This window comes from Cyprinus carpio, chromosome B7, assembly GCF_018340385.1.
Source record: "Cyprinus carpio isolate SPL01 chromosome B7, ASM1834038v1, whole genome shotgun sequence".
Taxonomy (NCBI): Eukaryota; Metazoa; Chordata; class Actinopteri; order Cypriniformes; family Cyprinidae; genus Cyprinus; species Cyprinus carpio.
Genome location: NC_056603.1, coordinates 46,977,224 through 46,996,387, shown reverse-complemented (window position 1 = coordinate 46,996,387; position 19,164 = coordinate 46,977,224). Strand labels below are relative to the sequence as shown.

The window sequence follows — 19,164 nt, the reverse complement described above, 5'->3', positions numbered from 1 at the left end:
TTGCTCTTGATCAGATCTCTGTATGGAGCACTGGTTGTTGTCAGTCTCCATGTGCAAGCAAAAATCTCACTGGATTATTACTATTAATGACAAAATTAATATTTGGAAATGTAAACTGATATTTCCTACTGACACACTACAGCAAAAGATAGAAATAGTATATGTAGTAGAATATGTATAGAATATGTAGTCAAGTATAATATTTGCATATGCATCAATTTCAAAAGTCTCTCATTCTCTTTAACTCCTAATGGAAGCCACAACCACGCATGTGTGCTGTCTATAGTCACATCTGTACCTGTGACAGATTCGGTCAGCGTTGGCCATTCAGTTCTGGCGTTAAGCTGACAAGCTCTCCCTAATAACACAGCAATCAAGCCTGCAGCTGATCTAATTCTGTCCTGGTCTCCATTACCCAGCAATTCCGTGCCATCGCATGGCGTGTTATTTAATGTGACGTGACGATGATGGCGTGTAGTTAATTTTTACGCCTCTGTATTCTGATGAATAGAATATACGGCTGCTTGATTGCTTCATTGATTGAAGGTTTATCCTCAAGTCTCTTGACAAACATTTTTTTAAAAGAACTGTAAATAATTAAAAAGTAATATTTAAAGTTAATATACTAGAAAATAAAATTATTTAAAGGTTGCATACTTGTACACGCTTAACCCATTTGTAACTTGCAAAAGCACTTTGTATTTAATGAAAATAAGCTTCTGTAATTTGCGTAGATGTTTTGCTAGCAGCAATACAAGGTGAGTTCCAGAAGTACACACAAATACTCATAAACAGCCAAGTGATTGCATTTGCATGGCTGTGTTTTTGTATTGCTTGCACATGTCCAAAATGAGTGACGCTTTGGCCTGCCAAATACATGTATGTAAAGCAAATGCAAGATGGAAAGCATCGCAAAGGCTGAAACCACAACAAACAAGCCACAGTGACCTCAAAAAGCTTTACAAATCTCAGCAATACCCTCAGACAACACTAAATATGGAGATGGATTAGTACAAACCAAACTATTTTTGCACTCTCAAAAAAAAAAAAAGAAAAAAAAAAAAAAAGCCAGTGACTGGCAGATATTTGATTCAAATGTTGAGCTTGGTTCAAAATTAAAAGCCTGTTATAACTCCATCCCTGTTTGTACAAAAATAGGCCAGATCCATTTCATCAGTGAATGACACTCATGCTGTTCAACTGCATTTGGTAGCCTCTGATCTAGGGTGTTATGGAATCATGGGAAATGATTAAAGACAGAATCTATCAGCGTTCGCTGGTTTAAAACATTAACAATTCTGGATACAGCCTTTTTTAAGTAAATTTCCCCCCTGCATCTTTATAGAGCTGAGTGAGAAGAATTCTATAAAGCAGACAGAAAGGAATGAAGGAAATAATTTGCTCCCATCAGAGACATTAGCAGTGCTCAGACCAACTGAATATGTAATGCAACAAAACCAAAAACCAACAGCTGAAAACACTTACTGATGGTGAACAACCAATTTCATTCTTTTTAGAGAATGCCCAAGAAAAGCATTAAATGCTAAATGCCATGAAACACCTTGAAATATTACCTTTCTGTCTAGCAGGAAGGTGGCATCTCCCACCTGCATTAAGGTAAATTAACAGTGTGTGTGTGTGTGTGTGTGTGTGTGTGTGTGTGTGTGTGTGTGTGTGTGTGTGTGAGTGCGTGCGTGCGTGTGTGTGTGTGTGCATAAGTTTATGTGTGTAAGGAGATTAAGGGGGTGTAGGTAACATGAAACCAGACCACACATTTATGAGGCCACTGCACTCGATCCCGCTCAACACACACACACACACACACACACACACACACACACACACACACACACACACACACACACACACACACACACACACACACACACACACACATTGCACCAAACACAAACACAGAGAACAGTAGAGACCTTTCTCTAGCCTGTTAACAGGGCCCTCTTTCTAGTTCCTGTCTCTTTTACCCTTTCCTCCACTGGACAGAAAAAGGAGAGAGGAAGGGGAAAAGAGAGAGCATCTCAGATGTCAGACCACAAGAAGTGAAATCAAACACGATCAAAAAGAGCCGGGCCTTTTCACAAGGAGAAAAACACAGGTAGTTTTCATGGATGACTTCACCAGAGGGAATTGTACTGTGAAGAGAAAATTAATCTTGTCCAGAAAACTAGGTATTTCGAGTCAGCTACAACAAGACACCATTATTAATAGCACTGTATGTTCTCCATCATTAATTTATATGCTATGCATGCACCAGTACATCTATTCCAGAGAACGATTATGTCATGTGACCTGCTCAGAAACTCAATAGTGTCACATTTATTAATTTATTAGATTTAACCATCCAATGGAAAGTTTAATGCAATCTAAAATTACTAAGTATCTTACTTTTTTTCTTTTGTTTTATTTATTTATTTATTTATTTAATATGTATATCACTGCTACAGTATATATATATATATATATATATATATATATATATATATATATATATATATATATATATATATATATATGATGAATGGAATAACTAATCAAAAGTGATTCAATGAGTCACTGTTTTGGAAGAAATCCCTTAAAAACAGCAGTTTTGTTCATAGCGAGCTGACCTATTGGGATCTACAATTTTTCAAATCCTCTCATTATAACAAACAAGGTGTAGACACAATCTAAATAAGAAATTCATTATGTAATATAGTCAGCTTTATTCATTATAATAGGAGTGTTTGCAAGTGATTAACAGCTTCAGAGATTATAAAGGGAGTTCCTATACAGAAAGCTGTATTTCTCATGCTGCTAATGTTGCATTAGTGGTAAATGCATTTAAATGCAGGAGTAATTCTACTAAATTATAGTTATTTGTGTGACTGACAAAGTAGCGATGATTGACATTATGATAACCATAGAAACATTTTGGCTTGCATTTTAGCAAATGTCTTGTCGTGGTGAACAAGAAGCATGTATGCAACAGTTGAAACTGTTCGGTAATATCCATTTTAACTAATTTTACTGCTTTAAAACAGCGCCCTCTTTGCACACCCATACCTTCCCCTCACACACAAACAATAAATCAATATATTAATAAATAAACACAAATTCTATTAATCAACAAAAATAATCACAATTACAGTACTAAAAGAAAAAAATCAACAATTACGTGTTTTTTTTTTCATTATTGTGCAGCCCTATCACACAGCTGTAATTAAACCTTACAGCAGTATGACACTCATCAAATCAGTGATTCATCAAGAATTAGTGGCTTGAGTCCATTGTGAATGTGCCTGGCACATTATCCCTTCATGATGAGTGACAGAGAACGAAAGAGATTGGGAAGGAAGGTAAAGATGGATAAAAAGAATTAAAAGAAAAAAATAAGAAGGTCATCATAAAAGCCAACAAAAAAATGTTCTCCCATTAAATACAAGCTAGAAACATATTAGGCTCAAAAATGAAATTCTAATGACTTCTCTTTAAAAAGTATTTGATATAGACTATTATGCTATCTTAATGGGATTTTGCGAGGGCATGTTGGCTACTCCTGATAACGCTCAATAAAAAATCTAAAAAGCCCCTCTTAAATTGTCAGCAGGGACGTACGTAATGACGCTGGACTTGATCTCGCTTCTTGCCAAGGACGCTGTAATTGCAAACTGGTAATAGTGTAGAACTCTTTTGCTCAACACCCTGTGAAAGTCTGCTACATTTGAATGGACAAACAAATGGACGGCTCGTACAAAGCACTGCAGCTTTCAAATAAAAAGCAAATAAATAATTATCTACGCAGAGTACTTGGACACACAATACATGTGCTGGGGCAGCAAATGGAGGTTGTGTTTAAATATGCATGAGATGTCCGAAAGAAACATGGGCAACAGTACTCCTGTCGTAGAGAAGTGCAGACGCCTAAACACAGCACATCAGAGGGCTGTTCAAGAGGGTAGGAGAAAGAGGAGAGATGAAAGAAAGACAGGACAGAGTTGTCAAAAAAAGGGAAACTGTGCAAGGACCCAGAATTTGTGAGGAAGAAAGAAATAGAATGAGAAAAGGGAAACAAGTGGGATATTGGAAAGAAGCAGCAGGCATAAAAAATGGAGAGATGAGAGTAGGTGTTTCTAAATACACAGTGGAGGAAAAAATAAAAATAAAAAAGCATGAACCATAGTAGAATTGTAAGGAAGAAAATTCGATAAAATGAGTGAGGATGTGTAAGAGAGAGAAGGCTAGCTTGTGGCTTGTGTTTAGAAAGGGCATTGTTCTGGAATGCAAGAGAGGACACTACTTACGCCATGTTAGATAGGAATCAATAATGCATTAACCAACTTAGAAAACACATGAAACGACAGGGCAAGTGTTCTTTTCCTGGCAAATCTGGACAATGATAGGGCTGACTTCACTTTTGAATTAACCTCACCTAGCAGCGGAGCGCTCCACAGGACAGGGAACAATAATGATATGAGTTGATTATTTCACACGTGTGCCTACAAATTTACAAAGCCATTTCAAGGATGCTGTATCAAAGGGCATTTTATGCTTTAAATAATGGTACAAACAACAAGGCGAGTACAAGAGAGGTATGGAGTAAAAAATAAAGATAAGAGAATGAGAGATTAGAGAGAGAGAGAGAGAGAGAGAGAGAGAGATGAGGCCAGATTTCACTGCTAGGTCACTGAATTGGTCCAGACACACAAGTGCACAGGAAATGTTAAATGTGACCTCCCGCCCAGATGTTCCCAGTCTGTTCAGATAAGCACACTAAAACATGACACCACAACTAACATTCCACCTTTTCCAAGCTTTTTTCCCTCTGCTTCATCTCACTCACCCCTCCTCTATCCTGCCTTCCTCCCCGAAAAAGAAAGAAGTAGGCATGTTTTGATAAAAGAGGTTGGGTCGTGCTCCAGATGCAAACCTACTGCTGAGACGGAATAGCTGTGAACCAGAGCCATATGTGATCCCATTCGATCTTCAGACACACACACGCAGACAAAGGTCATCAACGCTGACACCCGCATCTGCCCTACAACTAAACTAAAAGACGTGCCAATGTGTCCACAGCGTGGTCACGGCACCCCAGGTGGCCCGGCGGATATGATAGCCCTGACTGAAGAATGCCTTCATGTCGCTTTTAGCATTACATCTAAATGGCACTCTGAGGCGAAGCAGGTCGATACAGGGAAACAGAAGCATCGGCTAAAAATACATATATCCAGTATGATAGTATTACAGTGTAGGCTGAATAGTGTTGGTGTTTATAGACACTCAGATAAAGCTTGAAGATTCAAGTATAAAAAATGTGATTGATATCATAGATTCAAAAGATATTGTTCTTACCTGTTTGTTGTACTTGTTGATGGTTTGGCTACTGTACTCAGAACAGTGGTCTGATCCGATGGATATGTTATCTCCAGTGCCAACAAACGTGTTGGCTGGCGGCAGGTCTTGAACAGCCTGGTGCTTTTTTCCTGCCGTTGGAGACTGAGGGTGCAGCTGAACGGTGGGCAGGGGTGAGCTGGATTTGTAATGGCGGGCAAGATCTGGGCTTCCGGGGCCACCGTTGACGGAGCGATAGCGGCCCATTCCCATTCCCGGACTGTCCGACAGTTTCTCATTAACGCCATCGTAGCGCTGGCCGTTTGGCTTAGATGCCTCGACAGTGACAATGCTGCTATATAAAGGCTGTTTAGACTTTTTCTTATTCTTGTCTTTCTTGGGTTTCTTGCCTTTATCATGTTGCTGAGGAGTGAAGAAGTCTTCATGGTCTTTCTTTCCAGCCTCATAGCCGTTCTTGTTCTTGGGACGGCAGTAGCGGGCCATAACGACCACCAGGATGATAAGAATCACTGTCATGATGCCTGACACTACTCCTATGGCGATGCTCAGTCGTTGCTTTCCCAAGTCATAGTTGGGGTCTCCTGCAATGTCAGCATTGAGCGGCGTACCAAGACTTTTGGCAACTTGCGCCTCTACAATAGTGGAGTTGGAAAGCGTTTCGTTGACGTAGATGTGGACTAACGTGGTGGTGCTTTGTGACGGAACCCCGCTGTCGTTCACTTGCACAACTAGTCGATGAAGGCCAAAATGTTTTTGCTCTAGTTTGCCAACTAACAAGATCACTCCAGTCCATGCATCAATTTCAAACAACTTAAATGGATTTCCACCCACTATTCTGTAGCTGAGGTTAGCATTAACACCTGTGTCGGTATCAGCAGCCGAGACAGTCCTGACCACCGTCCTTATGTTGCTAGAAGGAGGAAGCAGCGTGTATGAGCTATTCATTGGAAAAGTGACAGTGGGGGGATTATCATTTACATCCATTACAGAGAGGGACACGGTGGCCGTAGCTGACCGGGGCGGATCGCCTCCATCAACAGCTTTGACACGGAATGAATATGTGTTTTTTTGCTCACGGTCAAAGGCCATGTTTGAGAAGATGGTACCTGTGTTGTTGTCAATGGAGAAAATGTCTTCCTGTTGCTCAATGTATAGACTCATGTCTGCATTTTGTCCTTTGTCGGCATCCATGACTGTTATCATGCCAACAGGGCTGTTGGGTTGCAGGTTTTCCTGTATATAGAAAGTGAACACATCCTGCATGAACTTTGGCTCGTTGTCATTTTTATCCGCCACCAGGACTACCACAGTGGCTGAGCCCTGCAGAACAGGCATGCCTTTGTCTTTGGCGATAACTTTGAACTCATAACGTTCCGTCTGCTCCCTGTCAAGTATGGTGTTGACACGGATGTCACCGGTGTCTGCATCGATGGAAAATATTCCATTCACAGAGGAGTCCAGGGAGTAGGAGATTTCTGCATTTTTGCCGCTGTCTGCATCTAAGGCCACTACTGTGACAACACGCTCGCCGGGAGCATTGTTTTCAGGAAATGAAACTTCCACTGTGCTTTTGGTAAAAACTGGTGGATTGTCATTCATGTCCCCCACTTTGACTATCAGTGAATTGTTGCTAGAGAGGCTAGGGCTCCCAGAGTCAACAGCAACAATGACCACATTATACTCCTGCACTGCTTCATAATCAAGTGGTGCTGACGTATGGAGAAAGTACTTCTTTTTATTCATTTCGCCCTCAACCTCACTAGCAGGTTTGAGCTGAAATGGAACATCTCCCACTACGGTGCATGTCACTATACCGTTCGGCCCTTTATCTCTGTCTGACACTTGGACCAGAGCGATGGGTGTATCAACAATCACATCCTCTGCCACATTAGCCACACCGTCTTTGAGAAAAATGCGTCCGATTTTCCGGATGTCGATATTGGGGACGTTATCATTTTCATCTTTGATGTTGATGATCACTGTCGCCTTGTCAGTCTTAGGGGGCTGGCCACGATCACGTGCCATGACTGTGAAGCGAAGCTGGCTCACATCTTCACGGTCAATTCTGTGCAAAACACTGAGCCAGCCAGTGCTCTCGTCAAGACGCAGCAGTCGTCGCACTGACTCTGTGGCTGCTCCGAAAACATATTCAATCTGTCCATTCACGCCAACATCGGTGTCGCCCGCTTTCAGCTGGAGTATGGGGGCACCTGGGGAGCTGTTTTCTGGCAGGTCTGCCTCATAGACGCTCTTTTCAAAGCGTGGGGTGTTATCATTTACATCAGTGATCATTACCCTAAGGATGGCTTGAGAGGAGCGTGGGGGGTCGCCCCCATCTCTAACACGCAGAGTCAGCTCATAGGAGTCGCGCTGCTCTCTGTCCAGTGCTCCTTTGATAATTAGCTGCGGCTGCTTCTCGCCGTCTGTGGTGTCAGCAACTTGAAGTTCAAAGACGCTGCTGCGGCTCGCCCCCTCGTCGAACCTCCGCTTGCCCATGTGAGTGTCAACAGTGCCGGAGCCGGAAGTGCCGATCCGTCTGACAGAGCTCTCGCCGTTGTCCTGAATTAACTCATATCGCTCAATTCCATTCCGCCCGAAATCTCTGTCAGTGGCCGTGGGCAAGAGATAAAGTGTGCCAATGGGTCTGTTCTCCTCAACGGAGAGCGTAAGAACAGGTGAGGGAAAAGACGGGGTGTTGTCGTTTATGTCTAAAATAATCACTTTGCCCTCGAAGAGATCGACCCAGCTCTGCGCGGGTCCTATCACGGACACTTCGAAATCTATACATTCGTTCTCATCAAAAATCATTTGACACTGCGGCAGCTTTTCGCGGTCTATCCGCCGCTCGTTCGTGCTCAGGTCTCCGGTCATGTTATCGATTTTGAAGTACTCGGAGCCGGATTCTAAGGTAAAAGTCACATCCATGCCAGCCGTGATGCCAAGGTCCGCGGCTACATTGCCCACACGGACATCGGCAGGACCCTCCTCAGCCAGGCGGTACCGGAGCACTTGCTTGGCTGCGGGCTGACTCAGCAGCTGCAGAATAAGAAAGCAGTAGCTTAAATAGTCCACAATGCCCGTAGTCCTCATTGCTAGTCGCGGGTTTTCCGACAAAACTGTACGTTAATTTTGTTTAACAGCTTTTTCACCTTCTTCTCGCTCGTGTTAAAGCGCCTGTTTCTCACAGCATGTGTTTTCACAATCGGATACCCCTCTGTGGTTACCAGACAGAATAGCGCATATCTGTTGTCTTTTCCCTCTCTCAGACTAGGATCTTGTTATTCCCCGTTTTCATTGATTTGTCCCTCAAAAATATACACAGCACTGACAGAAAGTCTTTACAAATTCATTCAACATTAAGCTTGAAATAAACATGCCAGAAATTACTTGCTGAGACTACTCCGTGTTTGCCATGGCTTGACATCGCCGGGTCTTTTCATTAAAGGCAACGAAGCCAGAAATTCAATCCATTGCGCAATCAGTTAATAAGGTTTTAAATCCAGTCTTCACAGATGCGAACTCTCCGCTCTGGATGATATCCCATTATACGGAATAGAAACTGAAATATCAGAACTTCTTATGCTACGGATATAAACCGCAAATGATCTGCCCTCTCCGTGTGCCGTGTCCGCGCGCACAAGATTTCTCCAGTCCACTCAGAGTCTAATAGTTCTCACTTGCACCAGAGAACGGAAAAAAAAAAAAAATTCTCCGCAGTGCCACTGTGCCGTTCAGCGTTAAGGCAATATGCAAAACTGAGCAACAACGGAGTTATAATCCTGGCAGAGATGCTAGGAATGTGATATTAAAATTCCAGCGCGAGGACGGTCCCTCTGTCCAGCGCGCGCCTCTCACCTGCAGCAGAAGCGCGTGTGTATCTGCCGCACTCCGCGCGCGAGTCTCTCTCTCTCGCTCGCTCCCTCACTCTCCCTCTCTCTCTCTCTCCACCCCCTTCGCGCTGCGCTCCCTGTGCGACAAACAAAGCTCAACTTGATCGCTTAGTTTTACTGTTTGAGGAGGGTCTCTTCTTTTTGGTTCGCAGGGGCATTTTATTGCAAAATAGTCTATAAATATTGTGCTCTCCCGAAATGAGCATTCGGAGGCTATTGGAGGTTCAGTGTGCGAAATGCCAAATGCTTTCCAAAAGGGGTTTGACTTTTTAAAGGGAATTACATTTCTGCTGAGGCTGGCGTCGCGCAAATCAGAACTGGTTAGCCAACCGTCAACTATCATTAAGATGTTTCACATATGTTTACGTTGTACAAATCTATAGTAAAGTGATAAATAATGGCAGTATGTTTTGTCGATGCACTGCGCGATACTGAGCGTAACGGAATTGTTGCTATGGTTACATCCTTTTCAAACAAGACTTCTATACGCATATGCGTCTATTTAGCACATTTTGTATTTAGTCTAACTTTGGGAAAACATATATGTTTGTATGTAAAATGTGCAATTTTAAGAATGCGTTTTACACTGTCATATTCTAACTGTGATTTCATGTCTTAGCGCAGTTTCATGGACTGTTATTTTAATAAACACCAACGTGTCAGCAAAATAGGTGCATCACCATATGTTACAGTACATTCACCTTTAAATCCATAATTCCATAATATAACATTATTCTATAGTACTGTAAAAAAAAAATAATATTTTTGTTTGCACTCCTTATTGCTCCGCGCATCCCAACAGTACTCTATTCATTTTTCCACTCCTTGCATCCCAAATCACCTCGGTTTCGATGCCCCTTGTGGCTTCCAGGTCTGTTCGATTATAAATGTGTGTGGTCGTTTGTGGTGAGATTTTTTCTTCGTCACGAGTATACGCGGTGAGCTTTTCTACTACTTAACACCTATTCTCCTCCATCTGTTATGGGCATGTTGCGCAGAAAAGGCACCACGGACAGCGACGCTCGGTTGACTCACCGCTGTGAAGGAGTGAGAGAGCGAGTGCAATGACTCTCCGTGACCAGAACTCTAATCGAGACCATCAAATGCACAGCGCACAGCTACGATTTATATACTTAGTTTAGTTAGTACCCTCCGCGTTCCCATTTGGTCCCATCTAGTAATGCACTGAATCTACAAACACTTATTCGAACAGGTCCCAAAACCACACACACACACAACTTTAGAGGGGCGGGTTTCAGGGAATATGTGTGCGGGTTTTGCCCATCCAAAGTGTGTGACTGAGAGGGCTAAGCTGACTGTAGCCGACTGTAACCTAAGGTGACTGGACTGGAGAGCTGCCGCCTGCAGAAGGAAGCCCTGCTATCCATAATGCGAACACTGCGCCAAATGTCGCTACACAGCGCCCTCTGTTGTCCTCTTAAAATTATACTGAGCAAATTAGTCATTAGCCTGCTGCATATATGTTGAGGTATAGGTATTGTATGTATAAAGTGGGGTTTTCCTGATATATCTGCATAAGCTGTAGTCTATCTACTCTCTTTCAATTTGCGAGTCAAATTCGGGCACCGTTTTCACTCCTATTCCCTGCAGTCCGTTTCTCATTTAAAAGTACTGTCACTCATTAGGACGTTAATGACATTTGAAATGAGTGCTTCAAAAGCCACTAGAGGGTGTTACCCTTTTTAGTGTGGAGTGCACGGAAGTTAAGAGGTCAAATTTTAAATATAGAGTTATTAATTTCTAGGCTCCTCTCAGGTGGATGTTTCAGGTTAAAATAGATTTTTCAATATTCTTTTGTTTATAGGGTCCGGTTCACCTAAATGACCTTCATTGCCTATACTGACTTTAACACACCTAGACATGTAAATTGTATAATTAATTTGCAGCACATAGGAGTGATACTCTGATGGAATTAGGCCTACTGTTAGCATAAGAGACAGTGGACAACAATATTATTATTCTAAAAGAGCTTTGGAAATCATAATATTTTAAGGTCATTTCAATAATGTGTTTAAGCAATACAAGAGTGGATAATTAAAAGAGTTGTTAGACAACTAAGGTGCAGTTATGCCAAAAATTATATGCAGGTCCATTAGTCAGAAAAAAAAGAAAGAAAAAAATAATAATTCCACTAAATTATTGATTATGTCAGGAAAACCAGTCTAAAAATGATACTATCTGCCAAGTATGGGCAAAATTGTTTCAGCAAACAGTGGTTCCAAGTCAAAACAATCTAACAAGGATAGACATTTTACTGGATAGTGATACATAATTAAATATTACAGAAATACATCCTGAAAAAAAATAAAAAAATTCACCACAGAATTCAATCAGCACTTCTGTAAGCAAGTCTGAGAAATGTGCTGGGCTTCCTATCTACAGTATGTCTGTTTATATATCAGGTCATTTAACATGGCCAGGTACACCCAAGAGTACAAATGATGAAGAGTGTATACACTGTATGTATTTAATTTTTTTGTATAATTAAAATGCATGAGCAGAGCTTTAGACATTTTTAATGTGTATAGATGGTTTGTACTTCTACAAATCCAAACATCAAAAAACAAAAAAACAACACATATATAAAACAATAAATAAAAAAAAAAAAAATCATAAAATTATTTTTGTATGCTCTGAAAGACAAAGAAAAAGGTATAATATTTTGACAACTGGTGAATTTACAGTACAGTCACTTCCTTTCATTAAGCCTGGCTTGAATAAATAGAGGAAAAGGAGGAAATCAAATAAATAAATAAATGATTTAATAAAGCATCAAAAAAATGAATGAGTCTACATTATACAAATCATGAGTAGTTTTTCGTTTAGGAGGAGTTAACAGTTTTTAGTTTTGAATAAGATAACAAGAAGGCGAAGGGGGGTGTGCATAGAAAAACAGAACCATATCTGTGTATGATTGATAATAAAGTGCCAAATCTCAGAGAGTGAGAGCGGTAGTGAGAACCTGTGACAAGAATAACTCCGCTTCCACACATTACATTGCAGAGGTGCCACTGAAAGGTGTCACAGCAGCTTTTACAAATGTGATGGAAACTGTTCCGAGGAGGTTTTATGTGCTGATTGTAAAGGCTACAGCTAATCTAGAGTGACACAGGTGGAATCAGTGTTTTTGGACCGTGCATTGCAGTTGATTAATATTTTCACAATGCATACAAAAGGTAACAAACCTCTAACAGGGTTGAGATCATTTTCATACCTGCTCAGCAACAACTTTGTTGTAATTAGTCAGTCACTTCCACTGCACCGTTAAAAGTTTAGCTTCATTAAAAGGTGGCAACTAAGGAAAAGCAATTGTTTCAACATCACAGCTTTAATGGAACAGATATGATATCTTGTGGTCATTTCAAATAGGATCATCAACCAGCAGATTGGAAAATAATTAGTTGAGCGTCGTTCCACATGAAAGCTTCTTTTTTATCTTGGATCTGTCATGTGCTTTGCCAAACAACCATAACAATCCTCCCAGCAACAAACACACCCACACTCCTCTGTGTCTTTCCCCTTTTGTTTACTGCAGTGTACTTAGATGAGGTGTGTGGGCAGTAACTTACACCTGCCGATTGTTTGGACTTTGTAGAACAGCAGCACTAGTCTTAATCTCCGTAGGCCAGCAAAACGAAACCACTAGAACCTGTATGGTGCTTCTGCTGAGTTAAGAGACGTTGTTGACCACCTATGTGAAGTACAAATAGAGTTGCTCTCAGATTTTTAGTAGTAGACTTGCTCTTTATGAAACAGCTAGAGGACCTTTTATCTGCTTGTAAGACACAACACTATAAAATGTTTTTATTTTATTTTTTTCTAATGTAAAATAGCATTCAATGCATGTGCATGGCTAATTGGTCAATGCCTTCATTTTTACGTTTTCAAAACTGAAGGTAAAGGATATACATGAGGATCTATATTGACATGTTGGTTAAATTTTATTTAAATTGGACATTTTGCTGCCATTATCGGTTATACCACATTATAGATGATCTCAACAAATGATAATGGGTTAAATAATAGTCAGGTGTTGAACCCAACCAGAAATTGGCAAAACAAAACTGATCCAGACACACACACACACACACACACATAACAACAACAGCAACAATGTACAAAACATGAAAACATTTTTTATGATGCCTGTTCACAGGGATCCACAAAAACAGAGCAGATGGGGCAAATGGACTAACAAGAGGGTGGGGTCAAGACATTACACTCTTAAAAATAAAGGTGCTTAAAAGGTTCTTCAGAGCGATGCCATAGAAGAACCATTTTTGGTTCCACAAAGAACTATTCAGTCAAAGGTTAGAAAGAACCATCTCTTTCTTCTCTTTTTATAATTTGAAGAACCTTCTTTCGCCATAAATAACCTTTTGTGAAACAGAAAGGTTTTTCAGATGCTTAATAAAAGCATCTGAAAAAAAAAGGTTCTTCTATGGCATTATGAAGCAACTTTATTTTAAGAGTGTTGACTGGAGCACACGTGACATATAGAAACAAACATAATAGAAGCCATGTGCTCATGCCAAACGTGGCACAAGAGCATGTGGCAATTGAACCACCATAAGACATGCTCAAAAAATAAAAACACACCAAACTGACAAGAGCACATGGCAAGGGAATTTAACAAATGTGAAGTGCACAAACATGAAGAATGAGCATCCAGGTCCTGACACCAAAACCGACACCAAACTAGATGAAGTGTCAGGGGCCAAGAGCCAATGCTCCAGACACAGAAGCACAGCACAAAGCCAAGGGAATAACCCCAAAGCAGTGTTCACTCAGGCACCAGTGATAAAAAAATAAAATAAAATGCATACCATGGGTGTAAAGATTCAATCGCCAACCCCAAGCCTGACAGAGTAAAGTGTCAGGATTTTGACACTACAAAAAAAAAAAAAAAAAAAAAAAAAAACAACAGTCAGTTCTAATGAAGCAACGGAATAAAATTTTCTTGACATTCCTATAAACAGAGAGAATTCAGAGAACAACTCAAATTCTAGTTCAGTAAATGTAAATGTTATTTCATTCATTAAAATTAATTGAACAGTTTTATTATCAGTGTTTATATATAAAAAACTTTTATATATAAACACGTATATATATATATATATATATATATATATATATATATAATATATATATATATATATATATATATATATATATATATTATATATATAATATATATAAACAATTTTGAAATTCACTGAAATTTGACCTTGAGTAAAATACTTTATCCTGATTTGTAAATGACTCTCAACAAATCATTCGATTTTAAATATATACTCGTGTGCTGGATGGGTTTAAACTCTGGAGCTTGATGTGTGCTTGAAATAAGCCTCACTAACAGAGTGGCAATAAATTAGTTTTATTGCTCATTACTGTGACACTGAGGGGAAAGAAGGCACAAAATATGTGCCCTTTTCCATGACTGGAAAAGGCACCAACAAGCAATCCAGATTTCTGGACTTCCTCTCCAACGGCCCCCCAGCTATGACTATTTATAACTACAAATGTTCCTCCCAGTTTGCTTGGCCATCAAGTTTGTCCCATTGGAAAAACATAGACCTTCACAATCCAGCCATACAGTGACGCTGCTCTTTCATGGATACAAATGATGGAAGAGACAGAGTGAAACCTCTGAGAGGATGGCTTTGTGTTGAAATTTCATTAATCCAGCCGATGGCTTTTGTGCTGTAGATCTTAACATGGCCGTATGCAAATGATGTGTATGATTTGTTCTTTGGCACTGACTCATTTGAGAGCTTTGTTCAGTGATTTGTAAAATGCATTGCTCATTTCAGTGATTCAGCCATTGAAGTAATTTGTGGTCATGTCAGCTGAATATGTCATGCTTTAGTCACAGAGAGCGACATATGACAAATCACAAGCCTCTTTTAGTCTTCCAAACCCTCCTTGTCTTCAAGTGCACTATTCTTTCACTTCTAAACAATCTCCTGCCCATGTAGATCATGTGTTGCGTTAGTAAAACTGTATTAATTAAAGCTATGAATGAGTCGATGTTTCACTCTTAGATATGCCAGAGATATGCATCTGAAATCAAGAAGCTTATTCATAACGAGTGGCAATGCATCATCATCATCACAACGTGTGGGTGTAGAGGGAGTAGGTGAGAACGAATATGAGGGAGGGGTGAAAGATAGACAGAAAGAGCATGTGAGAAAGAACGAGGCAGAGAGAAAGTGTGCATGAACGAGAGGGCGGCTTAAAGAACATCAATGTGTCAAAGTCACACAATCTGCAGGACCACATTCAATTATCAGTAGCTTATTAGTTTAATAGTTTCATTACAACAGCAGATTTCTTGTCTCCTTTTGCATTATTACACAAGGTAACCATTCGAGCTAGTCAGCTTTACTTTAGTGTGTCATCCAGCCTGCTTTTGGTTAAGAGAACAGTTGAAGAGAAAGGTTTAATTTAGACATTTTTAGCCAAATAAATTAAGAGTTTTATTCAGCAAGGGCACAATTAAATTGATCTAAAGTCACAGTAAAGACATTTATAATATTGCAAAAGATTTCATTTTCCAAGAAATGCTGTTCTCTATTGATCTTTTTGTTAATCAAGGAGTCCTCAAAATAATAAATAAGCATCACAGTTTCCACTTTGTAATAATAAGAAATGATTATTGAGAACTTAATAAGTCTATTAGAATGATTTCCGATGGATCATGTGACACTGAAGACTGAAGTAATTGAAGTAAAGTTTTGTAAAACTTTTGAATAAGAACTTGTCGTGATTATGTTTGTAAAATTATCTAAAAACAAGCAGCTCTTCTGTCTTATTTTATATGGTAATATTACAAAAGATTTAAGTTTCAAAGAAATGCTGTTCTTTTGAACTTTCTATTTATCAAATAAATACTGTATCACTTTTTTTTATCATGTGACCCTGAAGACTGAAGTGATTGGCTGCTGGAAATTAAGTTTTGACATCACAGGAATAAATTATGTTTAAAAATATACATTCATATAGAAAACACTTATTTTAAAGTGTAATGATATTTCACAATACACTCTTAAAAATAAAGGTTCCAAAAGGGTGTTTTTGCAGTGATGCCAAAAGAGAATCATTTTTGGTTCCCAAAAGAACCTTCAGTGAACAGTTCCTAAAAGAACCATTTTGAAGAACATTTTAAAAATCTAAAGAACCTTTTTCGACCATAAAGAACCTTTTATGTAATTGAAATGTTCCATGGATGTTCAAGTTTCTTCACCATAACCATTGATGCCAATAAAGAACCTTTATTTTTAAGAGTGTACTGTTACTGTTTCACTGTATTTTGGACAATAAATGCAGCCTTGGTGAGAGTGCTTGGTGAGACTTCTTTCAAAAACAATCTTGCATCCTCAAACTTGTAATGGTAGTACAGATGAAATTCAAATTATTAAAAGATCTCAAACCAAAAACCTCCTGCAATTTTTATTGGTTCGATCAATACTGATTTAAATATCAGTCTCCCTGAAAAGTTTTCCTCACATACCGCCACTGCACAACAGCAAAATGATACAATAACATTTCCTAAAATAAGCTCAGAACTTGCCCCCTGTCTCTGTGTTTTTTCTGTGTTTCGCCCCGTCTTTGTGACCTCATCTGTCAGATTCTCCTGATGTTGTCAATGCTCCTTAGTACTTGTCACCACTCTTGACAAACTGCTTTCTTGATGTAACCTCTCTTCTAGTTCCACTCAATCTGCACTTTGTAATCTTGACATGCTTGATAATGAGCCACATATATTCATCTGTTCTGAACTTCATCTCGATATCATCTGAGAGGCTCTTTTACAGTTGGGATCAGGCAGCTGGATTTATCTTGCATTATCACTTAATATTATCCATGTACAGTAGGTGTATGCATAGCTACACTTTTTATTTTGTCAAATGATTCATTTATTTTTAAAATACTCTTGGAATTCCTGTTAAATAATAAGTCAAAAAAATAAAAATTGATGGTCTATTCCAGTAAATTGCATTATGGGATGCAGTATTTATTTCAGCATACTCCAACCAAGTATTTTCTGGCATACATAAAATGGTGCATACCTACTGTACATATAGAATACCATGGAAATAGTATGAGTAGTGTATTATTGTGAATATAGCCTATAACCTAAATGTCAGGGCTTTTACTTTGATATGTTCTCTTCTAGGGAGGATTAAGGGTCATATTGGAAAAATAGAAAGAGCAGAGAAAGGACTGAACCAGAACAGTTTCATGAACCATTTCTAAGCCAATGGTCACATTTACAGCCCTATTCTTAACACGATCCTGTTAGACACATAGGGACTAATGGAAACAAAACATGTATGGTGTTCCCTCTGTTTTTGATAGACTTGTGAAGTTTTGTTCTCTGTGTAGATGTTGATGATGTTCATGACATTGATGGGCTAGATAGACAGAGACTCTGAGCCAATGCAAAATATATATTTAAAAAAATGTTTGCCCCCAAAATGTATACATGAGAAAATGTGCTGAAATGAATTAAAAGTACTAAAAAAAATCTAGAGCACTTTAAAATCAATCTAAATAATGGCATTTTTTTGAAACTTACATGCTATTGAACTAAACACAACATAATTCTTTTCTAAAGTGTTGTAAATACTCTCACGAACCACCAAAGACTGCTGACATTTACAAGGATTGATTTTAATAAGGTCGGATAAAGAGAAGAGGAAAAAAAAAGAAAAAAAAAAAAAATTTACTCGAGCTCTGGGATATTGGGATTAAAAGTGCCTGTGTCTTTCTGCTGTCTTTTAAAAACCATTTACAAGGGGACCAAGGAAAATAATATGATCATCTGTTGTTGAGACATTGAACACAAAAATGAAATGTGACCAAAACCTTTGAAGGAACTGAATACCCAGGAATAGTTTTCTCCATGTAGATGAACATTTGAAACGGGACGATTTTGTGTACCCTGTTTTTATTTTGTATTGTAGACTTCGTGACCGTGAGCCTGGACCTACAAACAGAGAAACTAATGCTACGCCAAACAGCTCAAGTTTAAGAGGTTTGTTAAAACCCTCCGTATAGGTAACGTTCTAGACCACAAAAGTCACCGCTTTAACTGACTCAATCAAAATACAAATCTCTCTTTAGGTCGCTCATAACGCAGTCCAATCTTCAAGCAGGAACAAGATCAGTCATGTTTATCACAGCCCCCATTGGCATTCCCAGAGGGAAACAAAACGAAATGCCAGAGTTCTCACTTCCACAGTCAAGGGAAATACCGAATCCAACAGACACGAGAGGTCAAGGCGTGCAGTTCTGTCACTAACTGTTTACAGGCCCCACAGGCCTGGCCATCACAGGACTTTGAGCCACATCTATTGGTTGGCTGTTAGTAGCCCTTATGGACATCCATGAATATTCATCGATTGTTAGATCAGCGAAGATCTCATCCAAATCTGCGTCATCTGCACGCAGCCAGTTTTGTCCCTGACTAACAGTTCCACTAACCTCACATTAATAATAATTAAGAACCCGCGTATGGGCAACGACTTGCCGAACCTCTTCTATGCCTCCTCTACTTTTGTGCCCCCATTTCTTCATGTTCATCTCCTTTACCTTTCTTGTCATTTTTTACTTGCCTTCTTTCTATTCTCTACAATTCTCGATCTTCTATGTACACATTATCTCTGTCTTGCTATCTTCCCACTTAACACACCCCCGAATCTGGAGGCAAATTCATCATTTGAAATGCCTTTCTGGATTTCAATATGATTGCATAATACACCTACATCAGGCTGTCATGTTCCACACGGCTGCATTTACTTTGGACTAAACCTATAATGAAAAATAGTCATTATTAAAATATTACAATAATACCAACATATTATTCCACTCTCAAAACAACACGGTTGTCATTTATTGCTTT

General features: G+C 39.3%; 1 protein-coding gene across 1 annotated transcript in view; it reads right to left on the bottom strand.

Moving 5' to 3' along the window:
- LOC109107580 (protocadherin-7-like) overlaps positions 1–9,268 on the bottom strand; it is a 125,872-nt gene extending 116,604 nt beyond the window's left edge. The window contains 1 exon segment of the mRNA XM_042728873.1: positions 5,347–9,268. Coding sequence (XP_042584807.1) covers positions 5,347–8,436 — 3,090 coding nt within the window. The 5' untranslated portion in view covers positions 8,437–9,268.
- Positions 9,269–19,164: the final 9,896 nt, after the last annotated feature.